This window comes from Apium graveolens, chromosome 2 (genome assembly GCF_009905375.1).
Source record: "Apium graveolens cultivar Ventura chromosome 2, ASM990537v1, whole genome shotgun sequence".
NCBI classification, from domain to species: Eukaryota; Viridiplantae; Streptophyta; class Magnoliopsida; order Apiales; family Apiaceae; genus Apium; species Apium graveolens.
The window spans coordinates 100,832,142-100,858,165 of NC_133648.1; the positions used below are offsets into that span (position 1 = coordinate 100,832,142).

At 32.1% G+C, this 26,024-nt stretch overlaps 2 protein-coding genes and 1 long non-coding RNA gene across 5 annotated transcripts; all 3 read right to left on the bottom strand.

Annotated features, from left to right (window-relative positions):
• Window positions 1-819: 819 nt before the first annotated feature.
• Window positions 820-4,182, bottom strand: LOC141706030 (uncharacterized). The gene is made up of 6 exons (XM_074508863.1): window positions 4,061-4,182; window positions 3,493-3,659; window positions 3,279-3,405; window positions 2,845-3,144; window positions 1,843-1,941; window positions 820-1,376 (listed from the first exon to the last, which is right to left on the bottom strand). Exons 4-6 carry the CDS (start codon window positions 2,950-2,952, stop codon window positions 1,149-1,151), a joined length of 435 nt encoding a protein of 144 aa, XP_074364964.1. The 5' UTR covers window positions 2,953-3,144; window positions 3,279-3,405; window positions 3,493-3,659; window positions 4,061-4,182; the 3' UTR covers window positions 820-1,148.
• Window positions 4,183-6,667: 2,485 nt separating this feature from the next.
• LOC141691745 (uncharacterized) lies at window positions 6,668-8,279 on the bottom strand. Its single transcript, XM_074496505.1, has 2 exons — window positions 7,531-8,279; window positions 6,668-7,466 (listed from the first exon to the last, which is right to left on the bottom strand). The coding sequence occupies exons 1-2, from the start codon at window positions 8,277-8,279 to the stop codon at window positions 6,668-6,670; spliced, it is 1,548 nt and encodes a 515-aa protein (XP_074352606.1).
• Window positions 8,280-21,776: 13,497 nt separating this feature from the next.
• Window positions 21,777-24,289, bottom strand: LOC141706031 (uncharacterized). Of its 3 annotated transcripts, XR_012568587.1 has the most exons (5): window positions 24,035-24,289; window positions 23,495-23,574; window positions 23,153-23,399; window positions 22,082-22,443; window positions 21,777-21,964 (listed from the first exon to the last, which is right to left on the bottom strand). It is a non-coding gene; the product is annotated as an uncharacterized LOC141706031 (long non-coding RNA). The 3 variants fall into 3 exon arrangements; XR_012568588.1 differs by having other exon boundaries at window positions 22,082-23,389; XR_012568586.1 differs by having other exon boundaries at window positions 22,082-23,399.
• Between the last annotated feature and the right edge of the window lie 1,735 nt (window positions 24,290-26,024).

Sequence of the window (26,024 nt, forward strand, 5' to 3'; positions counted from 1 at the left end):
GACTTCCTCGATTCCCATCATTGTTTTGATATTCATTATCACGCCTGCCCTTCTGGTTTGGTGATGTTTTCTTTAACCACTCCTACCTTGTGAGAAGCAATTTCTCATCAGATGCTTCTCTTCTTGACCACTCCTCTTCTGTCAAGAGCAGTTGTTTTCCAGAAGTCTCTGTTGGCCCACGAATTCGCTCCTCATGAGCTTTTAGTCGCCCAACTATTTCTTCCACTGTCATCTCCTCAAGATTGCCAAACTGTTCAATCGTAGAAGCAATTTGGAGGTATTTAGGTGGTAATGCTCTCAGAACACTACAAGAAACTCGATTTTTACTAACGGAAATTTTCGTCACTAAAACATCAATTCCGTTAGTAATTGGAGATAGTGACGGAATTGCCGACATAAATAAACAGATAGTAAAATCATCGTCGCTAAATACTTGTAACAATTTATATTCCGTTAGGAAAATTTAACGACGGACTAGAAACCACATGCCAACGAAAATTTCATTTTATTTGGCTAACTTTAAGGACCCAAACCTCACTGATTTCTAACCAATTTTTGTTAGCAAATTCCTAACAGATTTCCCGATAGAAAAGTCCATTAGTAGCCTAGAGATGAAAATCTGTTATTATTTCGTTGTTATATGTAGTTTAAATTTCCGTCACTAGACCATTGCAATGCTTTTAAATCAAGTTTTCACATATATTATTTTTTTTATCTAAACAGCACTAGAGAAATCTCAAATAATAAAAAAAATCAGAAATTTGAAATGCATTAAAATTCAATAAAATGTACTAAACATTCATACAATAAGTCCTACAATTAGTCAAAGTTAAATTGTACTTTTAACATGACACCTAAAAATAAAATTAAACTCATTAAGGAAATAATATAAGATTAAAAAACCCATCATGCTTGTCACCGTTTTCAATGTATTCATCCAGCAGTCTATGGCAGGTTAGTACGTCCGAAGCTATGTGATTGCATCATTTTTGCTAATCGGTTCTCCAACATGTCCAACCGTTCTTGGTGCTCCAGTTGTATGGCCTTTAGTTGTTCTTGTTGATGTTCCTGCATAGCTTTCAAGTGTTGTTCCTGATCCTCTTGCATCACTTTCATTTGGTTCTCCATATCTACTAGCTTTTTTTGCATCATTTGATGATCTCCATTCTGAAGTTGTGACGTACTACATGCCCCACTGCTATGACCTTTTCCAGACCCATAAAAGAGAGTTTGCGATGAACCGATACCATACACAATATTTTTCCTGGTCCTTCCCCAACAACATCAATATACACTTCAAGCTCGTCAATAGGCTGAGATTCCAAGGATTCGTCAACATTCTCTGAATGCTGCTTCAGATGTTCCTCAATAGCTTCCTGGTTTAGCATAACATTAATTTACAGACATATGTGAGAACTTCTAATAAATTAATGAAAATTTAAACACTATTTATGATATTACTAAATCTATTATATCTGGTATATCCATAAACTTCATTGAATTCAAAATAAATATTAATCAAAGAGAGGACAATAAACTTTAAAGAAACACAAAATTTAAGCACATGACCTAGCCTGACTAAGTGAGTTTCAAAATTACATTCATACATAAGACAACTTTAACAAACTCTACAGGATTTCATTTAGCTAGCGTAGACTACCATATAACATCATTTAAAATATACTAAAAACTCATAAAATTTAATTTAGCAGCACAACAATATGATGCATCACTAATAGTATATAATATATTTAGCAGGCCGAAAACTATACTAAAAACACAAACTCTAGAGCATTGTTTCTAAACACGTTCATACTATAAATGAATTATGATAGTACTTACATTTATCAATTCGCTTTTCTTGTCGACCCATTTGCCATGCTTGAAATGAGTACGTTTGAAGACCTCGCGAGGATGCGGCTTTCTTTTTAATTCTTTTGCCTGTAAAACAAATATATTTCCGCAGAAGGATAATAAACAATTTAAGAATTATTATAAATACATGTACTTAAATATATTTAGCACATACTCTTTCTGACTTGCTAGTAAAAGTTAAGCATAGCCACTTGGAAAAAGAATAAAAGCATATCCCATTTGGTTGTAATATCTAATATTGTTATTTACAAGTAAAATTGAGATACTGCAATAAACAAAACTACGCTCTGCAAAATATATGATCCTTGTTTATTTAACAGGTTGGTAATGCACTCTGCATCGCGCAGTCCCCGTGCCTGCACTATTCGTTGGAGATCTGAGTAGTACCAACTTTAACTTCTACAGAATTCCAGCTTAGCATCCAACATTGTCTATAATAAGTAATATTGTAGCATTACCATTTTGATAAAAACCTAGTTCAGTGATAGTGCCATTTACCATGTAAAATATATCACGGCTATCTTTTTCTTTTCTACTGCTATACATTTTTCTGAACCATAATGATCATATAGTAAACATTTATAGAACCTCATTTAAGCATAAGAACTTGAAACCTATATATATAAATATGAAATAGGCAGATTATGCATATGAGATAGGCAGGGGACATGCACTTTATTCAAAACTGTTATACGAGATAGACCTACTACTTCTGCTTGAAACAGATTATAGAATTTATGGTAGAATACAGACACTAACACCAATGATGAGAACATGCATTCATAATATAGACACTAAAAACCTGTATTTTTCCCCTCTATTTCAAGCATGTCCACAACTCTAGTTCGTTTCAAGTGAATGCGTCAAACATGTTAAACACTTAATAACACATTCAGGACATTTTGTAGGCTAATTCTCTAAATATATAATCATTAAACTGCTAACAGGAACTAGTTCAAAAAACATTACCAAGTCAGCTGCGTGTGTCTTATGAGAGCGAGAGCCACCTGTGTGTGTAGAAGGATGTCCATCAACCCCGCTATTACGATTGCCTTTCTGAATATTAGATTTTCTCATGAACTCCGGGGTGTTCCAGTGCTGGCCCCAGCTCTCCCAAACAGCTAGCCCAATTCTGTTATTTCTGGGTTTGTTTTTTTCCCATCGACCATGTGTCGTACTACATAGATTTGAGTAGCGAGTTCTTGCATTTTGCAGCCAAGCATCTTGAACCACATTGTCCGACAGTTCCGGTTTTCATATGAAGTACTTCTACAAAATCAAATACTAACATCATTTTTCAATAAAGAGAGCATCCGTATGTAGGGAAAAAATCAAATTTTAACTTTTGAGAAAACTACACATACCAACAGAGCGACTTGTAAAGCTATATTAAGTATAATTACCTTGAACTCCTCAAAGTAAAAAGCTTTAGTTTCCTTACTAACTGCCTTCCAATTAAATCCTGTCGGTTCAAGTCTCTCATAGATAATGTTAGTGATCTTATGGGAGCATGTGTTTGAGGGTTCCAACCTGAAATTTATATATGTATACAAATATATCATAATGGGAAACTTACATGTTATTGATATGTTAGTGTACTTAACAGACAAAACTTACACTTTATCAATCAGGTCAACACGTATACGTCCGTCAGTATGTGTAGTGCCAATTTCCCATACATTTTTATTGATAATAGTTGAAGATTCATTCAGATTATTTGGCGGGTCGAACCCGGGTGATTGTTCCCGGTGAGTACTTGAGCCATCCTAGATCCTTCTCATTTTCTACATGTATTGACACCGTAAGAGATATAAGAATCAATCTATATATACATATTTCATTTGCAAAAACTTTGTAATTATAATTAAACTAATTAGTACATAATTACACATTTTAGCATGTTTAGCTTTGTATACCCAGAAACAGGACAATCGAAAAAAATGAAAAATAGTACATGCTATTGAACTTGTTTGAATTAAGTCCTTTATTTGATTATTTTAAAACCTCCATAAATTCTCATTTCTTCCCCTTCACCCTAAATCAAGTTAACATCAATTAATCAGGGGATTTCAAACAAGTAAAAAGTTTTAAGAACAATACAAAGCAAACTCCTTTCAAGAAACTTATATCAAAGAACAGAACAAGCACTCAAATGAAAATTCCAGATACAAAAATAAATATGCACCTCAAATATAAAGATAATATAAACAATCAGACGAGAGATAACACCCCGAGATAAAATTGGCAGCTTTTGTGTGGAAGAGAGTAGTGGAATTAAGAAAATAACCGATGTAATGCTTATAAAGAAAATTTTCCACTCTTGCTTCCACTTCTTTCTTGCTTTCGCCCCGCCCATTTCTTTTTATCACACCCGGTCAATTTTTTTAGCCTATTTTTTTCCTACCCCGCCAAACTTTTTAATAAAAAATATTATGTCCCGGCCTATCAATTTAGTCATATAATTTCTTCAATAAAAAAATATATGTCTAAATATATATATAAAAATATTTATACTGGATATCAATTAAAGTATATAATTAAAATATCAAAATTAAAATAGAATATAAAGGGTAAAATTTTGGAAAGCTAATCATAATAGAAAATTTTCTTGATACATTTTATTCAAATCTAAAAAATTTAGTCCAAATTCAATTAGGTCCTTTAAGCAGCTAGCTAGGTTGAAAAGAAACTATATTTTTATTAATGACCGCCGGTTTTTTGCAAACTCAGTTACAAGCTAAACAGAAGCACTTGACATGCTTTCTAGATCATGGTACAGCAGAGAAGGTGATACTCAAACTCACACATTAAAGTATAATATAAATGGTGTTTTTATTTTTTGTTTTTAAATAAAATGCTGCCATGTTTTAAATATACGCGGTCACTTTTTCAATTATTTTTTGTTATTCCTCTAACAGTAATCTATACTTCAGATATAAATAGTAACAACAATTGTGCATTGATGATGTATTATTGCAAAAAAATAATACAAATAATTTAAAAAGTCAAACTAATTTGATTTATTCATCAGAATCAATCTCATTATCATCACTATCACTTAATTGTGTTGATTCCTCTTCTTCCGATTCAATCAACATTTCCTCTTCTGTGGATATTTCATCTTCATCTAAATCGACTCCATCATCGTCTTCATCATTTAGATGTGTTGGAATATCTTCAATAGTAATCATATTTAAATGTCCTGGCATGTCATTTTGAAAAGCATCTTGATATGATTGTGGCATTTCAGATACTTCAATATGCGCGCGAGCCTTGACTTTACATACGACCAATCAATCTCTCTTGTCCCGTTTATGGCTTGGACAGTTACAAAAATAAACCTGCATTGCCAGAATGAATGGTTCATATAAACTCAACCTTTTTTTCTGATTGATTTCAACTATATTATAGCGCTGATGAACCTTAGTTCCATTAGTTGTTGGATCAAACCAATCAGACTTAAACAACACGGTTCTTTTTATCGGAAGACGAGGATATTCGACGATCAATATCTCTTCTATTACTCCAAAATAATCATTAGAAATCTCGCTGTAATTTGATCCTTTAATATATACTCCGCTGTTAAATGTTGCCTTGTTGGCTCCATATTCGCTGCATATTTCTTGAACCACGAGGCGAAGTCACGCTCTAAGCACTTATCAATCTCAGAACTATTAATGCTTGGATTTTCTTCTCGAAGTCGGCCTATGAATACCCTGTTTACAAGCACAAAAAACATAAATTAAAAAGTAATTAGTTAATACTGATTAAGTTCAAAAAATTATTATTATATACTTATAATTTCAATGAAATGATCACTTTCTCCATGTATGGAGTAACCTCTGTACAGTTAAATAAGATATAATTATTTGCTGCCATGTATTCACGATCATCAAGATAACGAATTTTAGCGCTCCCATATACTCGTCCAGGATGAGAAAATATCGAAATATTTTCCGGGAGGCTTTCCCCACCTCCACCAGAATCACTTCGAGGGACTTTTCCTGTATTTTGTCTGAACATGTTGTTCAAAGTAGTATGAACAAAAAGTCGAAGCTTCTTCAACTCGGAAAGCATTGCATATAGATCCCTCCACTCGAACTTTATTCTTTACATTTATTTTCAAGTGGCGCAAGAACCTTTCAAAAGGGTACATCCACCGATATTGTACAGGTCCTGCGATACGTGCTTCGTATGGTAAATGAACTAGAAGATGTTCCATTGAGTCAAAAAGTGATGGTGGAAATATGCGCTCCAACTTGCAAAGTATAACCGGGATCTGTTCTTCAAGTCTATGCATATCACTAACTTTCAAAGAAGCTGAAGTGAGATCTCGAAAAAAAAGACTTAACTTTGTCACAGCTTCCCATACGTTATTCGGAAGAAATTCACGAAATGCAATAGGAAGAAGTCGTTGCTTAAACACGTGACAGTCATGACTTTTCATTCCAAATAACTTATATTTTCTCATGTCGATACAACGCCCCATATTTGATACATATCCATCTGGAAATTTCAAATCTTTTAACCACTGGCACACTTTTTCTTTCCTTTTCTTATCTAAGCTGTAGCATGCTTTCAGATATTTTTGTGTCAATTCATCATAAACTAACTATGGCCTTCGACAAATCATTGCAATATCATCTCGTGCCTTACTGTTGTCTTTGGTTTTTCCTTCGATCGCCATTATAGTGTTGAAAATATTTTCAAAGACATTTTTCTCGATATGCATAACTTCAAGATTGTGTCTAATGGATAATGTCCTCCAATAAGGCAAATCCCAAAAGATGCTTCATTGTTTCCATCCACAATTGTAAGTTTTGATGACTATGACATTATGTTCATCACTTTCCAATTCAGTAATATTCATCAATCCAAGAGACTCGATTTCTTGAAATACATATTCACCTCTTCGAACCGGTGGAGCAAGTTCATTCACTATTTTTCCCTTTGTAAACCAGTTCTTATTTTTACGAAACCAATGATCAGGAGGTAGAAACTTTCGATGATTATCGAACCATGTTGGCTTCCCGTCGTACGAAATATTATAAGAATCATGATCATGGGCACAATGAGGACAAGCTAAATGACCGACAGTTTTCCATCCAGATAACATTGAATAAGCAGGAAAGTCGCTGATAGTCCACATTAAAGCAGCTCGCATTTGAAAATTTTGTTTCAAAGAAACATCCCATATCTCAACTCCAATATTCCACAACATATTCAGTTCAGCAATCAAAGGTTGAAGGAAAACATCAATCTTTTGCTTTGGATTTTTTGTTTCAGGCACAAGTATAGACAAAAACATGTATGGTTCTTTTGAACACATCCATGGAGGCAAATTATAAGGAGTCGTTATAATTGGCCAAGAAGAATACTGACTACCAGTCTGACCAAATGGTTGAAACCCATCAGCAGAAAGCCCGAGTCTAACATTTCTTATCTCAGAGGAAAATGATGGGTGTTCTCTATTAAATTGCTTCCATTCCTCCGAGTCAGAACAATGGCGCATCACATTGTCTTCTTGATAATGCTCGGCATGCCATCTCATATTGGTTGCAGTCGCAGGTGATGCATATAACCTTTGCAGTCTTGGCGCCAATGGAAAATATATCATTTTTTTTTACAGCTACTTTTGTTTTCTCTTTAGTAGACCTGTTGACTCTAACTTTGTATCTCAACTGCGAGCAAAATTTGCACAACTCCATGTCTTTGTCTTCACCCCAAAAAAGCATACACCCATTAACACAGCAATCGATATGTATGGAGGGAAGACCTAATTCTTCCATATATTTCTTCGTGCTATAAAAGCTCTCCAAGAAAGAATTGTCTTTTGGTAAGATCTCTTTAAAAAATTGTGATGTTTGATTATAACATGCCTCTGACCAATTATGTTCCGATTTCAAACTTAGCATTCGAGCTATGGCAGATAATTGAGAAGTTTCACAACCATCGTACAACTCTCGTTCGGAGGATTGCAACATGTTGTATATTTTTTGTGCTTCAGAATTGGGTCTCTCTTCAGAATGAGGCAGATCAGAATTTGGACAAGCTGCATCCATCACCATATTATACATGGGGTTGATATTTTCTCCTGAAACATTGAAATGATTATTAGAAGATTCTCCAGCATTTTCTCTTACAACGTATGGCTCGCCATGTCTATCCCACACATAATAATTTTTCACGAATCCCTTTCTTAACAAATGCAACTCCACTGTATCTGCATCCCAGAATTTGCGATTCGCACAATTGAAACATGGACATTTTATACTTGTTCCACCCATGGATGATGGTTGAGCTTTTACGTACTCCATAAATTTTTCGAGCCCAGCCGTAAATGTAGGAGTTAAATATCCTTGATTATCGGTTCTTTGATACATCCAACTTCGCTCGGCATTCATGTTTGTAGTATTAATTCCTAAAAAATAAAAATTATCAAGCCCATAACTTTTAAATATTCTACAACTGATAAATTAAATACAAAATTTAACAAAAGTTGCCTAGTTGATTTGATAAAAATAGGATTTACACTCTTGTCCTATATTAGTTTAAGTATTTAGTTAAGATACGATATTTCTACTTTTATATTATAAATTTTAGATAATTCTTGAATGAAAATGAAACAAGTAAATAATATGAAAAAATATTAATGTGTAATTTACATCACATATAGTATATACAATATCACACATAAAATAAATAATTAAATTAGAGTAAATCATCAATAACTTTGCTAAAGAATAAGATTTACACTCTTGTCCTATATTAGTTTAAGTACTTAGTCAAGCTAAGATATTTCTACTTTATATTATAAGTTTTAGATAATTCTCAAATGAAAATAAAACAAGTAAATAATATAAAAAAATATTAATGCATAATTTACATCACATATAATATATAAAATATCACACATAAATCATCACTAACTCTACTTTATTTTTATTTTCTATTAAATTTAATCATAAATTAATTTAATTGGAAGAGTTAACGGTGTCTAATTCTTAGCATTAATATCTTATGTCAAACTTAATTATTACAATCAGGATCCTACCTTATGGGGTTATACTAGTAAATGTCAAAGTGTTTTAATATCATTATGTTTATGATCCAGTCTACCGATCTTTAATATGTAATGATTTAGTTTGTAATTTGTATTAATATATTGATGACAAATCTAATTATTTGAACTATTGAATTATATATATATATAATTCTTCATTCTCACTTGACATCCAATATGTATTTTAAAATATAAAATTATGTTAATTAATAATGAAGTTGATGTTCAAAACTATTTTAGAATATTCAACTTATGTATATTTAGGAAATAATTTTACCTTAAATATTACCTTAACAAGTAAAACTACAAGGTGGGTCCCTCAATTACACTACGTCAATGTGTTGAGCTATTTAGGAGGCTACATGGGTTTATTTGTCTGACATAATATATTACTAATAACTTCTGGTATTATTATATTTTACATATTTTTATTTTTATTTTGAAAGCATACATATTTTTATTTTTAACATTACTTATCATATTTTCGTATGACAGGAAAATTAATACTTCTTCATTCCTATTATAATTTATAACAAAATTTTTAGTTTTTCACTGAAAATAACTGATTATACTAATCGAATTTCATTAAATACACCTACTTTCCCATGAATATTTAAATTTGTAATATGACAAAATATTAAATTTGTAAACTGGTAAACTAAAATTTGTAAATGAATAAATATTAGTAAGCCAAAAAAAGTACATTAAAACTATAGACAATCTATTATACACAATATATTTTAACAATAATGCAAATACAGCCTGCTATAATAAATCAACAGTATATTATATTAAAAAATCTAAATAAAACTATAAACACACTCAAGTCATTATTACAAATATATATTAATGTCGGCATGATTGTGTGCACCTTCTTAGTGGTGTGCACCTGATCTTTGTGCCTCCAACTCTTCTCTGCTACACGAATTTGCTGCACCTCAACTACTGTTTGATTACTCTTTCTACACAATTTTGCTCCACCAAATAAAGCTAAATCCATAAAGATACACCTGAAGCAAGTAAGAACATTGCAAATTACAAGTTGTCTACCCTTCTCCTTTAACTGAAAGCTATACTAGAAATTGATTTTAGGAATGTAAATTAATCACCTGACTAGTCTCATATTTATAGTGGCTGTAGATAACGTTTACATTCAATTTTTTTTTAAACAGTATTTGTTACAACTAAAAGATAATGTTAATGTTTAACACATTTTTTGGGAAAATTTGTTATAATTTTAGGATAAGATAAGGTAAAATAATCTTTCATTATTTAATATTTTCCAGTATTCAAATTATACCCTATCCTAACAAAACAAACAGTCAAAAATCACATCATAAGTAGCCAACATAATAGTTACTAAAATTTAACATATTAAAAAATAAACAGAAAATAAAAAATAAAAACAATCATACTAAAATTTGTTAAGGGATTACCAAGCATGTAAGCTACCTATCAATTTGGTGGGGAATCACAAATGCACCAGTTAGTTAGAAGGATCGAAAATTTATTATAAAATAAAATTTCCTTGATTTCTTAATTCATTATTTACTATTAAACCACTAACCACGCACAGAGGAAGAGAAAATTATATGTACTTTGTCATTGCCAAAGATTTGACATAGTATTGGACATTTTCATTTTGAAGTTGAAAGATTGAAAATCATAAAATCTTTAAGTAGTTTGTAAATTTTTTAATTGTCATTGGGGAGGATAGAGGTAATTAAATGTTGTCATTTATTATTTCTTAGTTTTTTAAGGATTCTTTTTATAATTAGTTATTAGCCTTAACTCTCAAGTGAGAGGTGGGTGCATTTACGTCATGAGATGAAAGCGAAAGTATTAACAAAAATAAAAATTTCACCCATGAAGTTGATCCCACATCAGCCAAACAAATTTCAAGCCTTAGTAACGAAATTGATAGTAGTGTGTTGTTAATTCGTCAATATTCTAATAAGGAGCAGTTAGAATTCCTTTGTTAATAAAGTGTTTCTAATCTGTCACTAAATTTGGCAGGTTTTTTTGGCTCCAAATTTTAGTAACAAATGAATTTCGTTGTTAATATTTCGTCACATTATCGTCACTAAATCGCCAGTTATTTTTTGGTGCCAAATTTTACTAACCGAAATTTTTCGTTACTAATATTCCGTCATGAGACCGTCATTAGATCATTACAAATTCTTTGACTCTTGGGCCGGATAGTAATCCGTTAGCAATGGGCGACATAATTCTTTCTGTCATTAAATTCCGTCACTAAAATTTTATTTTTTTGTAGTGATTTAAAAAGTCAAACTAATTTGATTTATTCATCAGAATCAATCTCATTATCATTACTATCACTTAATTGTGTTGATTCCTCTTCTTCCGATTCAATCAACATTTCCTCTTCCGTGGATATTTCATCTTCATCTAAATCGACTCCATCATCGTCTTCATCATTTAGATGTGTTGGAATATCTTCAATAGTAATCATATTTAAATGTCCTGGCATGTCATTTTGAAAAGCATCTTGATATGATTGTGGCATTTCAGATACTTCAATATGCGCGCGAGCCTTGACTTTACATACGACCAACCAATCTCTCTTGTCCCGTTTATGACTTGGACAGTTATAAAAATAAACCTGCATTGCCTGCATTGCCAGAATGAATGGTTCATATAAACTCAACCTTTTTTTCTGATTGACTTCAACTATATTATAGCGCTGATGAACCTTAGTTTCATTAGTTGTTGGATCAAACCAATCACACTTAAACAACACGGTTCTTTTTATCGGAAGACGAGGATACTGGACGATCAATATCTCTTCTATTACTCCAAAATAATCATTAGAAATCTCGTTGTAATTTGATCCTTTAATATATACTCCGCTGTTAAATGTTGCCTTGTTGGCTCCATATTTGCGCGTATGAAATTTGTACCCATTTACATAGTACATTGGTACTGATTTAACTGAACGAAGAGGCCCAGATGCAAGATCTCGAATAAATTTATTTGGAACCAATGATGTATTTAGAGCCTTAAATAATAGTGATCAAAATTAAATATAATTTTAATAATAAAAACTATTCAAATATTAGAATCTATGTCAAATTTACATATTTCTTGAACCACGTGGCGAAGTCACGCTCTAAGCACTTATCAATCTCAGAACTATTAATGCTTGGATTTTCTTCTCGAAGTCGGCCTATGAATACCCTGTTTACAAGCACAAAAAACATAAAATAAAAAGTAATTAGTTAATACTGATTAAGTTCAAAAAATTATTATTATATACTTATATTTTCAATGAAATGATCACTTACTCCATGTATGGAGTAACCTCTGTACAGTTAAATAAGATATAATTATTTGCTGCCATGTATTCACGATCATCAAGATAACGAATTTTAGCGCTCCCATATACTCGTCCAGGATGAGAAAATATCGAAATATTTTCCGCGAGGCTTTCCCCATCTCCACCAGAATCACTTCGAGGGACTTTTCTGTATTTTGTCTTAACATGTTGTTCAAAGTAGTATGAACAAAAAGTCGAAGCTTCTTCAACCCGGAAAGCATTGCATATAGATCCCTCCACTCGAACTTTATTCTTTACATTTTTTTTCAAGTGGCGCAAGAACATTTCAAAAGGGTACATCCACCGATATTGTACAGGTCCTGCGATACGTGCTTCGTATCGTAAATGAACTAGAAGATGATCCATTGAGTCAAAAAGTGATGGTGGAAATATGCGCTCCAACTTGCAAAGTATAACCGGAATATGTTCTTCAAGTCTATGCATATCACTAACTTTCAAAGAAGCTGAAGTGAGATCTCGAAAAAAAAGACTTAACTCTGTCACAGCTTCCCAGACGTTATTCGGAAGAAATTCACGAAATGCAATAGGAAGAAGTCATTGCATAAACACGTGACAGTCATGACTTTTCATTCCAAATAACTTATATTTTCTCATGTCGATACAACGCCCCATATTTGATACATATCCATCTGGAAATTTCAAATCTTTCAACCACTGGCACACTTTTTCTTTACTTTTCTTATCTAAGCTGTAGCATGCTTTCGGATATTTTTGGGTCAATTCATCATAAGCTAACTCTGGCCTTCGACAAATCATTGCAATATCATCTCGTGCCTTACTGTTGTCTTTGGTTTTTCCTTCGATCGCCATTATAGTGTTGAAAATATTTTCAAAGACATTTTTCTCGATATGCATAACATCAAGATTGTGTCTAATGGATAATGTCCTCCAATAAGGCAAATCCCAAAAGATGGTTCATTTTTTCCATCCACAATTGTAAGTTTTGATGACTTTGGCATTATGTTCATCACTTTCCAATTCAGTAACATTCATCAATCCAAGAGACTCGATTTCTTGAAATACATCTTCACCTCTTCGAACCGGTGGAGCAAGTTCATTCACTATTTTTCCCTTTGTAAACCAATTCTTATTTTTACGAAACGAATGATCAGGAGGTAGAAACTTTCGATGATTATCGAACCATGTTGGCTTCCCGCCGTACAAAAGATTATAAGAATCATGATCATGGGCACAATGAGGACAAGCTAAATGACCGGCAGTTTTCCATCCAGATAACATTGAATAAGCAAGAAAGTCGCTGATAGTCCACATTAAAGCAGCTCGCATTTGAAAATTTTGTTTCAAAGAAATATCCCATGTCTCAACTCCAACATTCCACAACATATTCAGTTCAGCAATCAAAGGTTGCAGGAAAACATCAATCTTTTGCTTTGGATTTTTTGGTCCAGGCACAAGTATAGACAAAAACATGTATGGTTCTTTTGAACACATCCATGGAGGCAAATTATAAGGAGTCACTATAATTGGCCACACTCCTAACTACTCCACGACTCTCCTAAATAAACTGAAACAAGTTACCGACTCATTCTAATACTACAACATGGCTAATAGATGCCAATTTATTAAAACAAATCACAACATAAAATAAATAAATAAAAAGTTAAGCTTAAATCCAACAGCTAATATGACTTCAAACATGTTTCATGGTTAAAGGTTGGTGATGGGACTCAAGAACTAAATTATATTCAAGAAAACGATCATCAGCATAACAAAATTCGGGGAGGAAATTCAGGAAGGATTTGGGAGGTGAACAGTTACATAACTCTGCAAATTTTGGTCTTATGACTGGAACATTTCTATTAATATACAAATGTCACATGCCCTGTACTTACAGAGGATCTGATTGCCGCTGTGGGGATGACGGCATAGTTGGATGATGGTTTTGCCCATGGAAACCAATCCCTGGGGTCGATAGTACCCACCATTGTTGTTTTGTTGCCGCATTTATGTTTGACATGCTTGTTGCAGTTGAGCTGCTGCTGGTCTTGCTAATCCCATTCTGACGTGTGAAGTTAAAGATGGAGGCGGTGGTAGGGTGGTAGCACCATATTCATAGGACATGAGGCTAACAGGTTGGAGAAGCTGACCAATCCTTTAATAATTCCTAATCATATTATACAACAAAAAAATTGAAATTCAGAATTATATAAAAACAATTATCAAAGAAGAGCCACCGATAAGGGCCTTTTTTCATAAAGTAATTGAGCAAAGCAGACATGTTAAATTAATCTTTTTTGTTAAAAATTATAACTTCCAAGTGATTTATATATTCAATTTTACAAACTAGGTACATACCTTTTAGCACAAGAATGATGTGATCGTCCTCTGATCCGATCGATCTCCCCTTCTTCTTGGCCGTATAATCAAAACTAGACTTCTCAACTTGGTGTTTAGGACAGCCCATATATGTTTCTAATCTAGGGTTTGGATGGGATTACGAAGGTGAAATTTTATTTATATACTATCATCACAACTCGGTAGGGAATATGGATAAAGAGCTTTTTTGTTTAGTCAATGGTAAAGAAATTTCTAGAATATTGTTATAAATTTTCTATTCTATTTACTGATTTTTTTATTTTTGATAGGAAATAGATTTTAATGATTATGCAATATTTTTTCACAATATGGTACAATTTATTTATTAATTAATTAGTACCTTCGTGTATTCATTAATTAGTAATTTTTTATTTTATTTTTAAAATTCGTTTATAGTAGTTTAAAGTGCATGATATTTATTGGGAAAAAAATAACATCTTTGTTAAATCAATTTCTATCTTTTTATTTTCGGTTTTAAAATAGCCACTAAATTAAAGTGGTATAATATGGTTTTAACAACTTAGTGATGTGTGCAACAGATTTTGTTCTTATAAACAAAAATGTTGTGACTTAAGATTGTGTTTAATTAAAATTTTAAGAAATTTATTTAAAATTTTAAAATCACATTTAATTTCTATTTTTGAAAATACCTTAAAATTCAATGGTATAAATAAATATTTAAAAGAATATTTTATAATACAATCAATTAAGATATTAAAATAAAAATAAAATAGTTGTGATATTCATTTTAAATTATAATATTTTATGAGATTTTATTATTTATTAAAATGTGTATTTTGATAAATTTCTTGTATATTTTAAATCATTTGATACACAACTATACATTCCCCATATTTTGAATGATATTTCGAAAAGTTTATTTTAAATCATAGATGTTTGCGAGGTTTTTATCAATAATTAATAATAATTTTTATTACCTCTAAATATATATTTACAAATTGAGATGAGATTATAGATATTTGTTTCATTCGGTCTTGTTTATCTTCATTTGTAAATTACTTGAGTTATGGATTGTCTTTGGATTTATGAAAATGACATTTCCTAATTACAAGTACTTCCAATCCAAGACTTGTTATTACTTTTTTAGATAAGGACAACCCACCAGGCTACAGGAAAAATGATCCCCAGTATAAGTGCAAAATTCAAGATAACCCCAATGTGTCCTAGTAAGGACAACCCAACGAATACTAATACAGGGCTAACAAAGCACAAACTAAGGGTTTATGAGCGTTCCACAATGAGGACAATGCTTAAGAGGGCTTTTTCCTTCTTCGGGCGCGCCTTGTGAAGGATTGGAGTCGTACGGAGGACTCCTTAATGCCTAGGGCACACCCTAGGCAAGGAGAGCTCCTTCGGGGCTCCTTCTCCTCTCCTGTATGATTCTTATGCTTCATTTACTTCCCAATTTAGTTAAGGGAGCTATATCCTTGCTAATTATTTCAAGTCATTTCACTTGTATTCCGGAGTGGTCACCCCGTACGGCCACACAACACGGGGCGCGTCGTAGGTTAGTCTGGGTCATTTTTCCTAAGTCCGGATCATTCTTTGTTCGTTGACTACTTCAATCTTTCTCCCTTAGCTTAGAATCGTATTTTATAGAATTCTTATCAATACTTGTTCTTCATCATCGTCTTGTAATATAGCGACTGTCGTGGCATCGTTGTCGTAGCGGCCTTTCTTTATCATGGTTATTTTGATCTCCCATTGTGATGGTCATCGTAATCCTTCATATAAAACTTTAGTAATCGCCGTTATAACTCTTCATCGTCAACAGTTGTCGTAAGCGACTCCCATATAGGGTAAACGCTATAGGGCGCACCCGACGCTCCTGAGACGCGTTTTCCGAAGCTTGTCCGTCTTCTTACTCGACATTGATCCAACTCATTTTCTTAAAGTTCAGAAAAAATATTTATTATGATTTTATGGTACAACATCCTGCAATTGTAATAAAATGGAATCTATTGTCTATCCATCCGAATCAATTTTAGTAGTTGTAACCTGCCAAACAATTAGACTATGCAAGGATATCCAACATTGTACCAACATCACTTTTATCATATATTGGCATAACCGTTTTAACATCTTAAGGTTCGACGCGTATTCAGAACCACAAATCTTAATAACATTCACTGTTCCCTATTTCGTTGCAATTTAAAGCATATCAATAAGTTGATAGTTCTTTGATAAACACAGTCAATATACTTGCAATAAGCAATATTATATGCTTCCAATTTCCTATCACATGTTCACAATGAATCATTTTGATGTTAAGAACAGAGAACGATACGAAGGAGTATAGATCACAAAAAGATAAAGATAAAGTATGCACAAAATAATCACAAAAATAAGGACCCAAAACCTGACAAAAAGAATGTCTCACTTAAAATAATGAGTAAAAGACAAGACTTGTGGTACCAAACCAATAAACAGTAAAACCCGTAATTCTTATACAGATAATCATATAATACAATAAAGCCTAGATATTAACATTTAAATTAACACGTGGACCATGAAATAAAGAGAATTACCCCTGTAATCCAGTACTAGCTTAAACTCGTGCTATGCACGAGATTGCGTATTAATTTCATCAAATAAATTACCATAACTTTGAAACTTACTTTTTTGAACAAATTAAGACTAGTTTGCTATAATAATTTCATTTTTTCTCGTAATCCATTGTTGTATAATTAGTAAATTATTTGTTTGTTATGTATATATATTTTTCTACTATTTTAATTTTTAATTTTTTTTTTATAATGTTGATAAAGTGTGTTTATTATAATTATTTTTACTACATTTATTTATTATTAGATTATGTTTTTTATCAATTTAGTATTGAGTATTTTTATCATAATCAAAGTATTTTTAATTTAGTTCTACTTATTACATTTACAACAAGTACCAAATAATTTTGACCGTTAATTTTGTTTTTATTCTAACGGTTCGTATGTTGGATACAGTATTACTAAGAACCAAATATCCTCCTTAAACTAATTATGTATATGATATAATTTCAAATCCATCTCATAGTAGGGCACATCTATGATTAAAATTTTAGCATTCCGAGCAAGCATTTTTCTATATTTATTTTTTAACGTAACTTATTACAAAAGTTTTTATAAATTGGAAACATACCAAAAATTTAACATACCATTGAATTATAGAGTATATGATTCTATCAATGAAAAAAATTGATGAATCGAAGTAAAATTGTTATGTGAATTGTGATTGGGGTGATATATTCGGTTCTGAAAAGTTAAAAGAATTAGAGTACAATATAGAAATCGACCCGACTCTAGAGCCTAGATCGAATGAAATACAGGCAATGGACCTTGACTGAAGATAAAAACTCTAAATTGGAAATTATAAAAATAAATATTATAATATATATATATATATATACATAAATATATAAACCGAATCTCCTTATTAACGAATCAGATCGACCTAAATCCATATCATCTCCATTTATAGTCGGATTTTTCTTATTAGTTCATATCTCGAGTAAAAAATTTAATGGGTCGATTCATATCCGCGGATTGGATGAGGTCGGTTCGGATTTTCGCTCCATTGACAAGCCTACTAGGGATTTAAGTATACATAGCAAGCACTTCATGCCATCACTAACTAATATTACGATCGATTTTTAATTTTAGTTTATTTAATAATTTATTTTTTTTTTCAAATGAATATGCTAAATTATGATGTCACACCCTTTTGTTTTTGTTATCGTAAACCGTCAATAATAACAAAAGTTGTTAGTTGGGTAAGGTGTGTAGAAGGATGGGCCAATTAAACATAGGTTCAGAAAATATAAATGAGGATGGATTTCAAATAGCCGTTAAATTAAAATGGTACAATATGATTTTAACTCGTTAGTGATGTGTGGAACTGACTATTCTTATAATTAAAATTGGCATAATAAATGTCATTCATGATTGTGTTTAATTTACATTTTAAGGAATTTGTTTGAATTTTTTAAATTACATTTAATTTATATTTTTTGAAATACCTTAAAATTAAATGGTGTTAGATAAAGATCTAAAAGAATATTTTATAATACAATCAATTAAGATTGTAAAATAATCACAAAATAATTTTGATATTCTTTTAAAATTATAAAAGATATCATTAAAATGTATGTACTGGTATTCAAAGATCGTGAGATTTTATTATTTAATAAAATATGAATTTTGGTAAATTTCTTGTTTATTTTAAATAATTTGATAAGAAACTCTATGTTTCCCCATATTTTGAATAATTTTTCAAAAACTCTACTTTAAATCATATAAGTTTCGGAGAAATTTTATTAACTTTTTTTAAAAAAATTACAATAATTTTTATTACCTCTAAATGTATATATTTACTAATTGAGATGAGATTATGGACATTTGTTTGACAATGTCTTGATTATCTTACCATGTAAATTACTTCACTTATTGATTCTCTTTTCAATATATGAAAATGGCATACCAACAATCCTAGGCTTGCTATTACATTTCTAGATAAAGACCCATTTAAGATATGAAAAAAATTACAATCCAAATAATTTATAGCTTTATTATGATTGTAAGTATGACGATAATATAAAAAAATTACAAATTATATTATGTATTATAATCAAGAAGCATTTTTTTACCTAAAGTGACATTAAGATAAGAACTTGCCAAATAAATTTTGTTTCACATTCATATATCATAAAGATCTCATTAAACATTTGGATCCTCCCCTTAAATATAATTAAGTTCTCCAGTATTAGCAACAACCTTTGACCATATTAGCATAACAAACAATATATGTTCTTATTATACTTCCTTGTAGGATCATGGACCTCACATGCTTCAAAGAATGTTTCGGCCAAAAATTCTTTCAACCATGCAGGTTTCTTTGCCATATCTCCCATAGCTATTCTTGATGATGCTGATGATCATTTTCTTGAATATAATTTAGTTCTTGAGTCCCACCACCAACCTTTACCCATGAAACATGTCTAATGTGTAAGCCATAACTCAATTAATAAATATCCTATTAATCAGTTTGTTCAACCTGTTAGCCTCATGTCCTACTGATATGGTGCTACCAGCCTACCACCGCCTCCAACTTTAACATCACAGCTCACAATGGGATTAGCAAGGCCAGCAGCAGCTCAACAGCAACAGGCATCTCAAACTCAAATGCCGCAACAAAACAACAATGGTGGGTAGTATCGACCCCCGGGGATTGCTTTCCATGGGCAAAACCATCAGCCAACTCCGCCTTCATCCGCACAGCGGCAATGAGATCCTCTGTTAGTACAGGGCATGTGACATTTGTATATTAAAAGAAACGTTCCAGGCATATGACTAAATTTGCAGAGTTATGCAACTGTCCACCTCCCAAATCCTTCCTGAATTTCCTCACCGTATTTTGTTTGGGAGTGAAGATCGGGAAAGGAAAGCCCGACTCGGAACAGAACGGGGTTGAAAAGAAGCGAGAATGGGTTTGGGTTGGTCTAGCTGCAAATTAGCAGAAGGAGCACAAATCTTGGGGCAGGGAACAGAGAATGAAGCCATATTGATTTAAAAGTATCACAACTGATGAAATGAAAGTATGGAATGGAATGGAGATTAGAACTAGAAGAGGGGATTTGTAAGAGGGGATTTGTAAGAGTTAATGTTGAAAGTCCAAGATGTTCATAGAGTTGGCCCGTACTTACATCAAATTCTCAGCATCCTTTCAGCACGGTAATGAAGGAGGTTGTTCTAGGAAAGAGGCAATCGAAGAACTCCTCTTGTGGGCAAACAAAAACCATAGGGTGAGTCATTTACCACTTATATTGATATTTATTAATTGAGTTATGGCTTATACCTTACCACGGGAAAGGAATCTCTGAAAGCTAATATGACGTCAAACATAAATTATATTGATGAGACTCAGTAAAATTAAATTATATTGAAGAAAACGATCATCAGCATAACAAAATATGGGGAGAAAATTGAGGAAGGATTTGGGAGGTGAACAGTTGCATAACTCTGCAAATTTTGGTCCTATGTGTTGTACGTTTCTATTAATATACAAATTAAGTACAGGATCTCATTGCCACTGGGGACGACGGGAGAGTTGGCTGATGGTTTTGCCCATGGAAACCAATCCCTGGGTCCATAGTACCCACCATTGTTGTTTTGTTGCCGCATTTGTGTTTGAAATGCTTGTTGCAGTTGAGCTGGTGCTGGTCTTGCTAATCCTATTGTGACCTGCGAAGTTAAAGTTGGAGGGGGTGGGAGGGTGGTAGCACCATATCCATAGAACATGAGGCTAACAGGTTGGAGAAGCTGACCATTCCTTTAATAATTCTTATTCATAATATACAACAAAAAAAATTGAAATCCAGAATTATATAAAAAAAATTATCAAAGAGGAGCCGCCCAAAAGGGCATATTTTTCATAAAGTAATTGAGCAAAGCAGTCATGTTAAATTAATCTTTTTTGTTAAAAATTATAACTTGCAAGTGATTTATATAATCATGTTAAATGATGTGATCCTCTTCTCACTACAAGAAATAAGTGATCATACAACAGTTTTTCACCGTTGTGTAACCTGTATATTTTCCGTAGTCTATCCAACACTCGTGTGATAAAATATCACACAACAGTTGTTTAAACCCTTGTAATAAGAGAGATTACACAACCTTTTTTAGTAGTTGTTACAATCAAGAATGCACAACGGGTATTCTATATTAACCATTGTTGGAACTTTCTGAAAACAACTATTTCTTTATTCAACTCTTGTCTAACTAACTTAACAACAACGGTTTTGTAGAAAAGCCATTGTTCTTAACTTATTCGATATTATCATAAACAACAGTTTAGAAACTTCCTTTATGAATGTTTTTTTAAAAGACAATGGTGTAAAAGATTTAAAGTGTTGCAAAAAATATCAACAAACAACAGTTTTTTTTTAAAAAAAATGTGCAGTGACACATACAACGGTTTTCATCATTTTTGAGTGACTTTCACACAACTGTTTACAAAATTAATCTCATTATTTAAAATAAGCCAATTTTTAAATAAAATTATATTATGATAATTTAATTGTTATTTCACAATTTAAATTAAATTTACAATACAAAGGTTCTCTACAAGAATTACAAGTATAACTTAAAATCTATTTCTAAACATCCTCGTCAAGGTACACAATAACTAATTTGCATACATATTCAGTTATATTTGCCCAAAAAGCAAGAGAATGTTCACTCCAATTGGCACGCCCCGACCAAGTTCTTGTTCCAAGTATCATACATGTACGTTTGCTTGCATCAAGAATTACACACCTGACATTCAGAGCATGTTTCATGATTTCTTATATCATAGGGTTCAAGTGTGTATACAGATTTAATACAATGTCAATCTTATAGTCCAATAGAAAGATCAGCTATAAAAGTAAATACCTTGCTTGTAACTCGTACTGCAATATCTACCTAGCCAACAACCAGTGCATCAGATCCGCACGTAGCAATACTCACGATCCTCTTCAACAGGAATTTCATGCACACACATTAATGAGCTTATTTTATAACCTCAAAAAAGTTAATAGCAGCAAGCACATAAGATTGTTAAATTTATATATTGTTATTTACACAGAACCAATAAATACTTGAGAATACGAAAAATGTTATAACCTAACATGGTAGATAAAAAAATGCAATACAACAAAAAACACTTATAATTAAAATTTTAAAGAGCATGCAGATGTTCACCCCATGAGCTAATTGTATAATCGTACATGTTCATCAGGAACCTGCGCAATCTCCTGGAGCAGCAGCACACAAAGACAAGATGCATTAATATGCAAATAAAGCAGATAACTGAGTCATAACATATATCTCTCTCTTAACTTGAGCTTGCTAAAAGGTAAAATTTATTAGCATTTTTTTGTGCATGACATTATATGGAGTAAAGACACCCTCGTACTATAAGCTATCTCTGTATAATGGGATTAAACATTAGTATTCTACACAGATAGAAATATTAAATCTGTAAAACATTATAGTATTCACACTGAGGGAAGAAAAAAGTGATGTTTTGAGTATTCTTCTATTGCTCGAAGTAAGTTGCATTTAAGAAGTTTAAATAAGAAAGGGTTTTTGGACCCTACAATGCTTCCCCCGTTGCAATGACATACAAGCCAAAGAACATATTTAGTAATTTGAGGAAAACATATTTAAGCTTACTTCCATTTGACAACCCCCATTAATAGTTGCATTTAACTAACCAAAAAAATAAATATTAAGTCTATATGCATAACAGAGTATAAGTTTCCATAAACAGGGTACTAGATTTTGTATAAACCAGTGTATAAAAATGAATAATTAGCTCTATTCAGGCAGCACCAACACCTCCAGTCCTCCACAACTAACATTTGTAACAAATTAAACTCAATGCAGTTAAAAAAACTACAATTGCCTAACAAACACAAAATATAATAGTATTAAAACTAAAAAAAACATCAATCATGATACCATAGGGAACTTGGGCAGTCGCTGGAGCTAGCATTAGCCAACTTGCAAGCATAAGGAAGCTGGAGCAACCTAGATTCTTGAATTTCAAGGCTCTTCAACTGAGGGTTAGAACCTGTGTGTGCATCTGTTGCATTATGTAACAGAGTCAAACATGTTTAGAATCTTTGATTGCGCCCACAGACTTGCAACATCCTCCAGTTGGGGTGGATCCTTTCCCCGTGGCAAAACCCAGGCACTCTGTCAATTTCTGAAAGTTATATGCCAGAAGTATAATTAAGCTCTAAAAACATAATTGTTAAAACTTTTAGATAATTCCCAGGTGAACAAGGAACCAATACATACTACGTCAATGAACAAGTCTTTCACTCGCCAAAGCAATATATTCTCTTGTGTGATTGAAACTCATTGTCCTGACCGGCCATCTGAGAGCATGTAACACAATTATTTTCTAGCAGATAATGTGACCAAAGACCAATAAATAATTCTTCTAATTAATACCATTATTATAACATTACACAACTAAAAATTAAATTTATATATACGTGCAGAAAACCAGTAGATGACACAGTCAAGTTTGGTGAATGTTTTCACACACAACATCTCTGAGATATGCTGCTGGCCAAAACAACAGCCCCTTCCTTAGCCAATAGAATCGAAAGACACATTTTAGTCTTTGAAAGAGCATCAAACAAAAGGAAACTACTGATATTTTCTTTGACACATTTTATCAAACTATTGGTGAGCTACATAAAAAACATCAAAATTATTTTAGAAAATCAAATTAGACATTACCAACAATCAGATAAGAGTAAATAAATGTGAAATCAAAGTAAAGTATGTACATAGATGATTGTATTTGTATCTATAGATACAAAAACTAACCTGTATATGGTTTGTATCTATTCTTGAGTTTCCGAAAAGAGAAGTTCAGGACCAAATATGAAACGAATATATTTGACCAAACCGATCCAAATGTCTTTTGTAGTTGTAAAGATAACAAGTAAAAAACCGGAGAGATAACCTAATTTTGAACAAATCCAAATAAGAAATTGGAGATGAAGAGCGGCAGAGAAACAACCACGGAGAGGAGAGGAGCACACAAAAAATTAATTGAAGGAAGTAGTCTGATTGGGAAAAGGGGGGAGATAAGGGGGAAATGAAGGGGGAGATAAGGGGGGAAATGAAATTTGGAAGAAGGGGGAAAAAAATTTAATGAGAGGGAAATGGAAAATTGGGTGAAAATGTGAAAATATGTTAATAAATTTTTTAATTTATAAATATTATTATATTATTATATTTATCGTATTATACATTTATCGTATCGTATTATAAATATTGGCCGATGGAGGGAACCTAATCTTAGTCATGATTTAGTAAAAAAATATCAAATTTACAAGTAGCTGCATTTAAAAATTAATCTTGTAAATCGGGAACGAGTCTCGTTGTCGGGAGAGGTACTTTTACCGGATTTTTCTAATCCTGACATGCAAGATGAAGTTCATATTTTTTAATAATTTTTTCATATGACTAAAATTGATATAACTTAACATCCGTACGGTTGGATCGTCGAAAAAATCATTTTAAAAATTAATCTTGTAAATCGGGAACGAGTCTCGTTGTTGGGAGGGGTACTTTTACCGGATTTTTCTAATCCTGACATGCAAGATGAATTTCATATTTTTTAATAATTTTTTCATATGACTAAAATTGATATATCTTAACATCCGTACGGTCGGATCGTCGAAAAAATCATTTTAAAAATTAATCTTGTAAATCGGGAACGAGTCTCGTTGTCGGGAGGGGTACTTTTATTGGATTTTTCTAATCCTGACATGCAAGATGAAGTTCATATTTTTTAATAATTTTTTCGTATGACTAAAATTGATATATCTTAACATCCGTACGGTTGGATCGTCGAAAAAATCATTTTAAAAATTAATCTTGTAAATCGGGAACGAGTCTCGTTGTTTGGAGGGGTAGTTTTACCGGATTTTTCTAATCCTGACATGCAAGATGAAGTTCATATTTTTTAATAATTTTTTCATATAACTAAAATTGATATATCTTAACATCCGTACGGTTGGATCGTCGAAAAAATCATTTTAAAAATTAATCTTGTAAATCGGGAACGAGTCTCGTTGTAGGGAGGGGTACTTTTACCGGATTTTTCTAATCCTGACATGCAAGATGAAGTTCATATTTTTTAATAATTTTTTCATATGACTAAAATTGATATATCTTAACATCCGTACAGTTGCATCGTCGAAAAAATCATTTTAAAAATTAATCTTGTAAATCGGGAAAGAGTCTCGTTGTCGGGAGGGGTACTTTTACCGGATTTTTCTAATCCTGACATGGAAGATGAAGTTCATATTTTTTAATAATTTTTTCATATGACTAAAATTGATATATCTTAACATCCGTACGGTTGGATCGTCGAAAAAATCATTTTAAAAATTAATCTTGTAAATCGGGAACGAGTCTCGTTGTTGGGAGGGGTACTTTTACCGGATTTTTCTAATCCCGACATGCAAGATGAATTTCATATTTTTTAATAATTTTTTCATATGACTAAAATTGATATATCTTAACATCCGTACGGTCGGATCGTCGAAAAAATCATTTTAAAAATTAATCTTGTAAATCGGGAACGAGTCTCGTTGTCGGGAGGGGTACTTTTATTGGATTTTTCTAATCCTGACATGCAAGATGAAGTTCATATTTTTTAATAATTTTTTCGTATGACTAAAATTGATATATCTTAACATCCGTACGGTTGGATCGTCGAAAAAATCATTTTAAAAATTAATCTTGTAAATCGGGAACGAGTCTCGTTGTTTGGAGGGGTAGTTTTACCGGATTTTTCTAATCC

Excerpts from the sequence above, each read along its gene's own strand:
- LOC141706030 (XM_074508863.1), bottom strand. The coding sequence starts at position 2,952 with ATGAGAAAATCTAATATTCAGAAAGGCAATCGTAATAGCGGGGTTGAT. Across the intron at positions 1,942-2,844 it reads AGACACACGCAGCTGACTTG|GCAAAAGAATTAAAAAGAAA; the intron begins GTAATGTTTTTT and ends TTTGTTTTACAG. Across the intron at positions 1,377-1,842 it reads AGAAAAGCGAATTGATAAAT|GAAGCTATTGAGGAACATCT; the intron begins GTAAGTACTATC and ends ATGCTAAACCAG.
- LOC141691745 (XM_074496505.1), bottom strand. The coding sequence starts at position 8,279 with ATGAATGCCGAGCGAAGTTGGATGTATCAAAGAACCGATAATCAAGGA. Across the intron at positions 7,467-7,530 it reads TACAAAGTTAGAGTCAACAG|ACTGCAAAGGTTATATGCAT; the intron begins GTCTACTAAAGA and ends ATTGGCGCCAAG.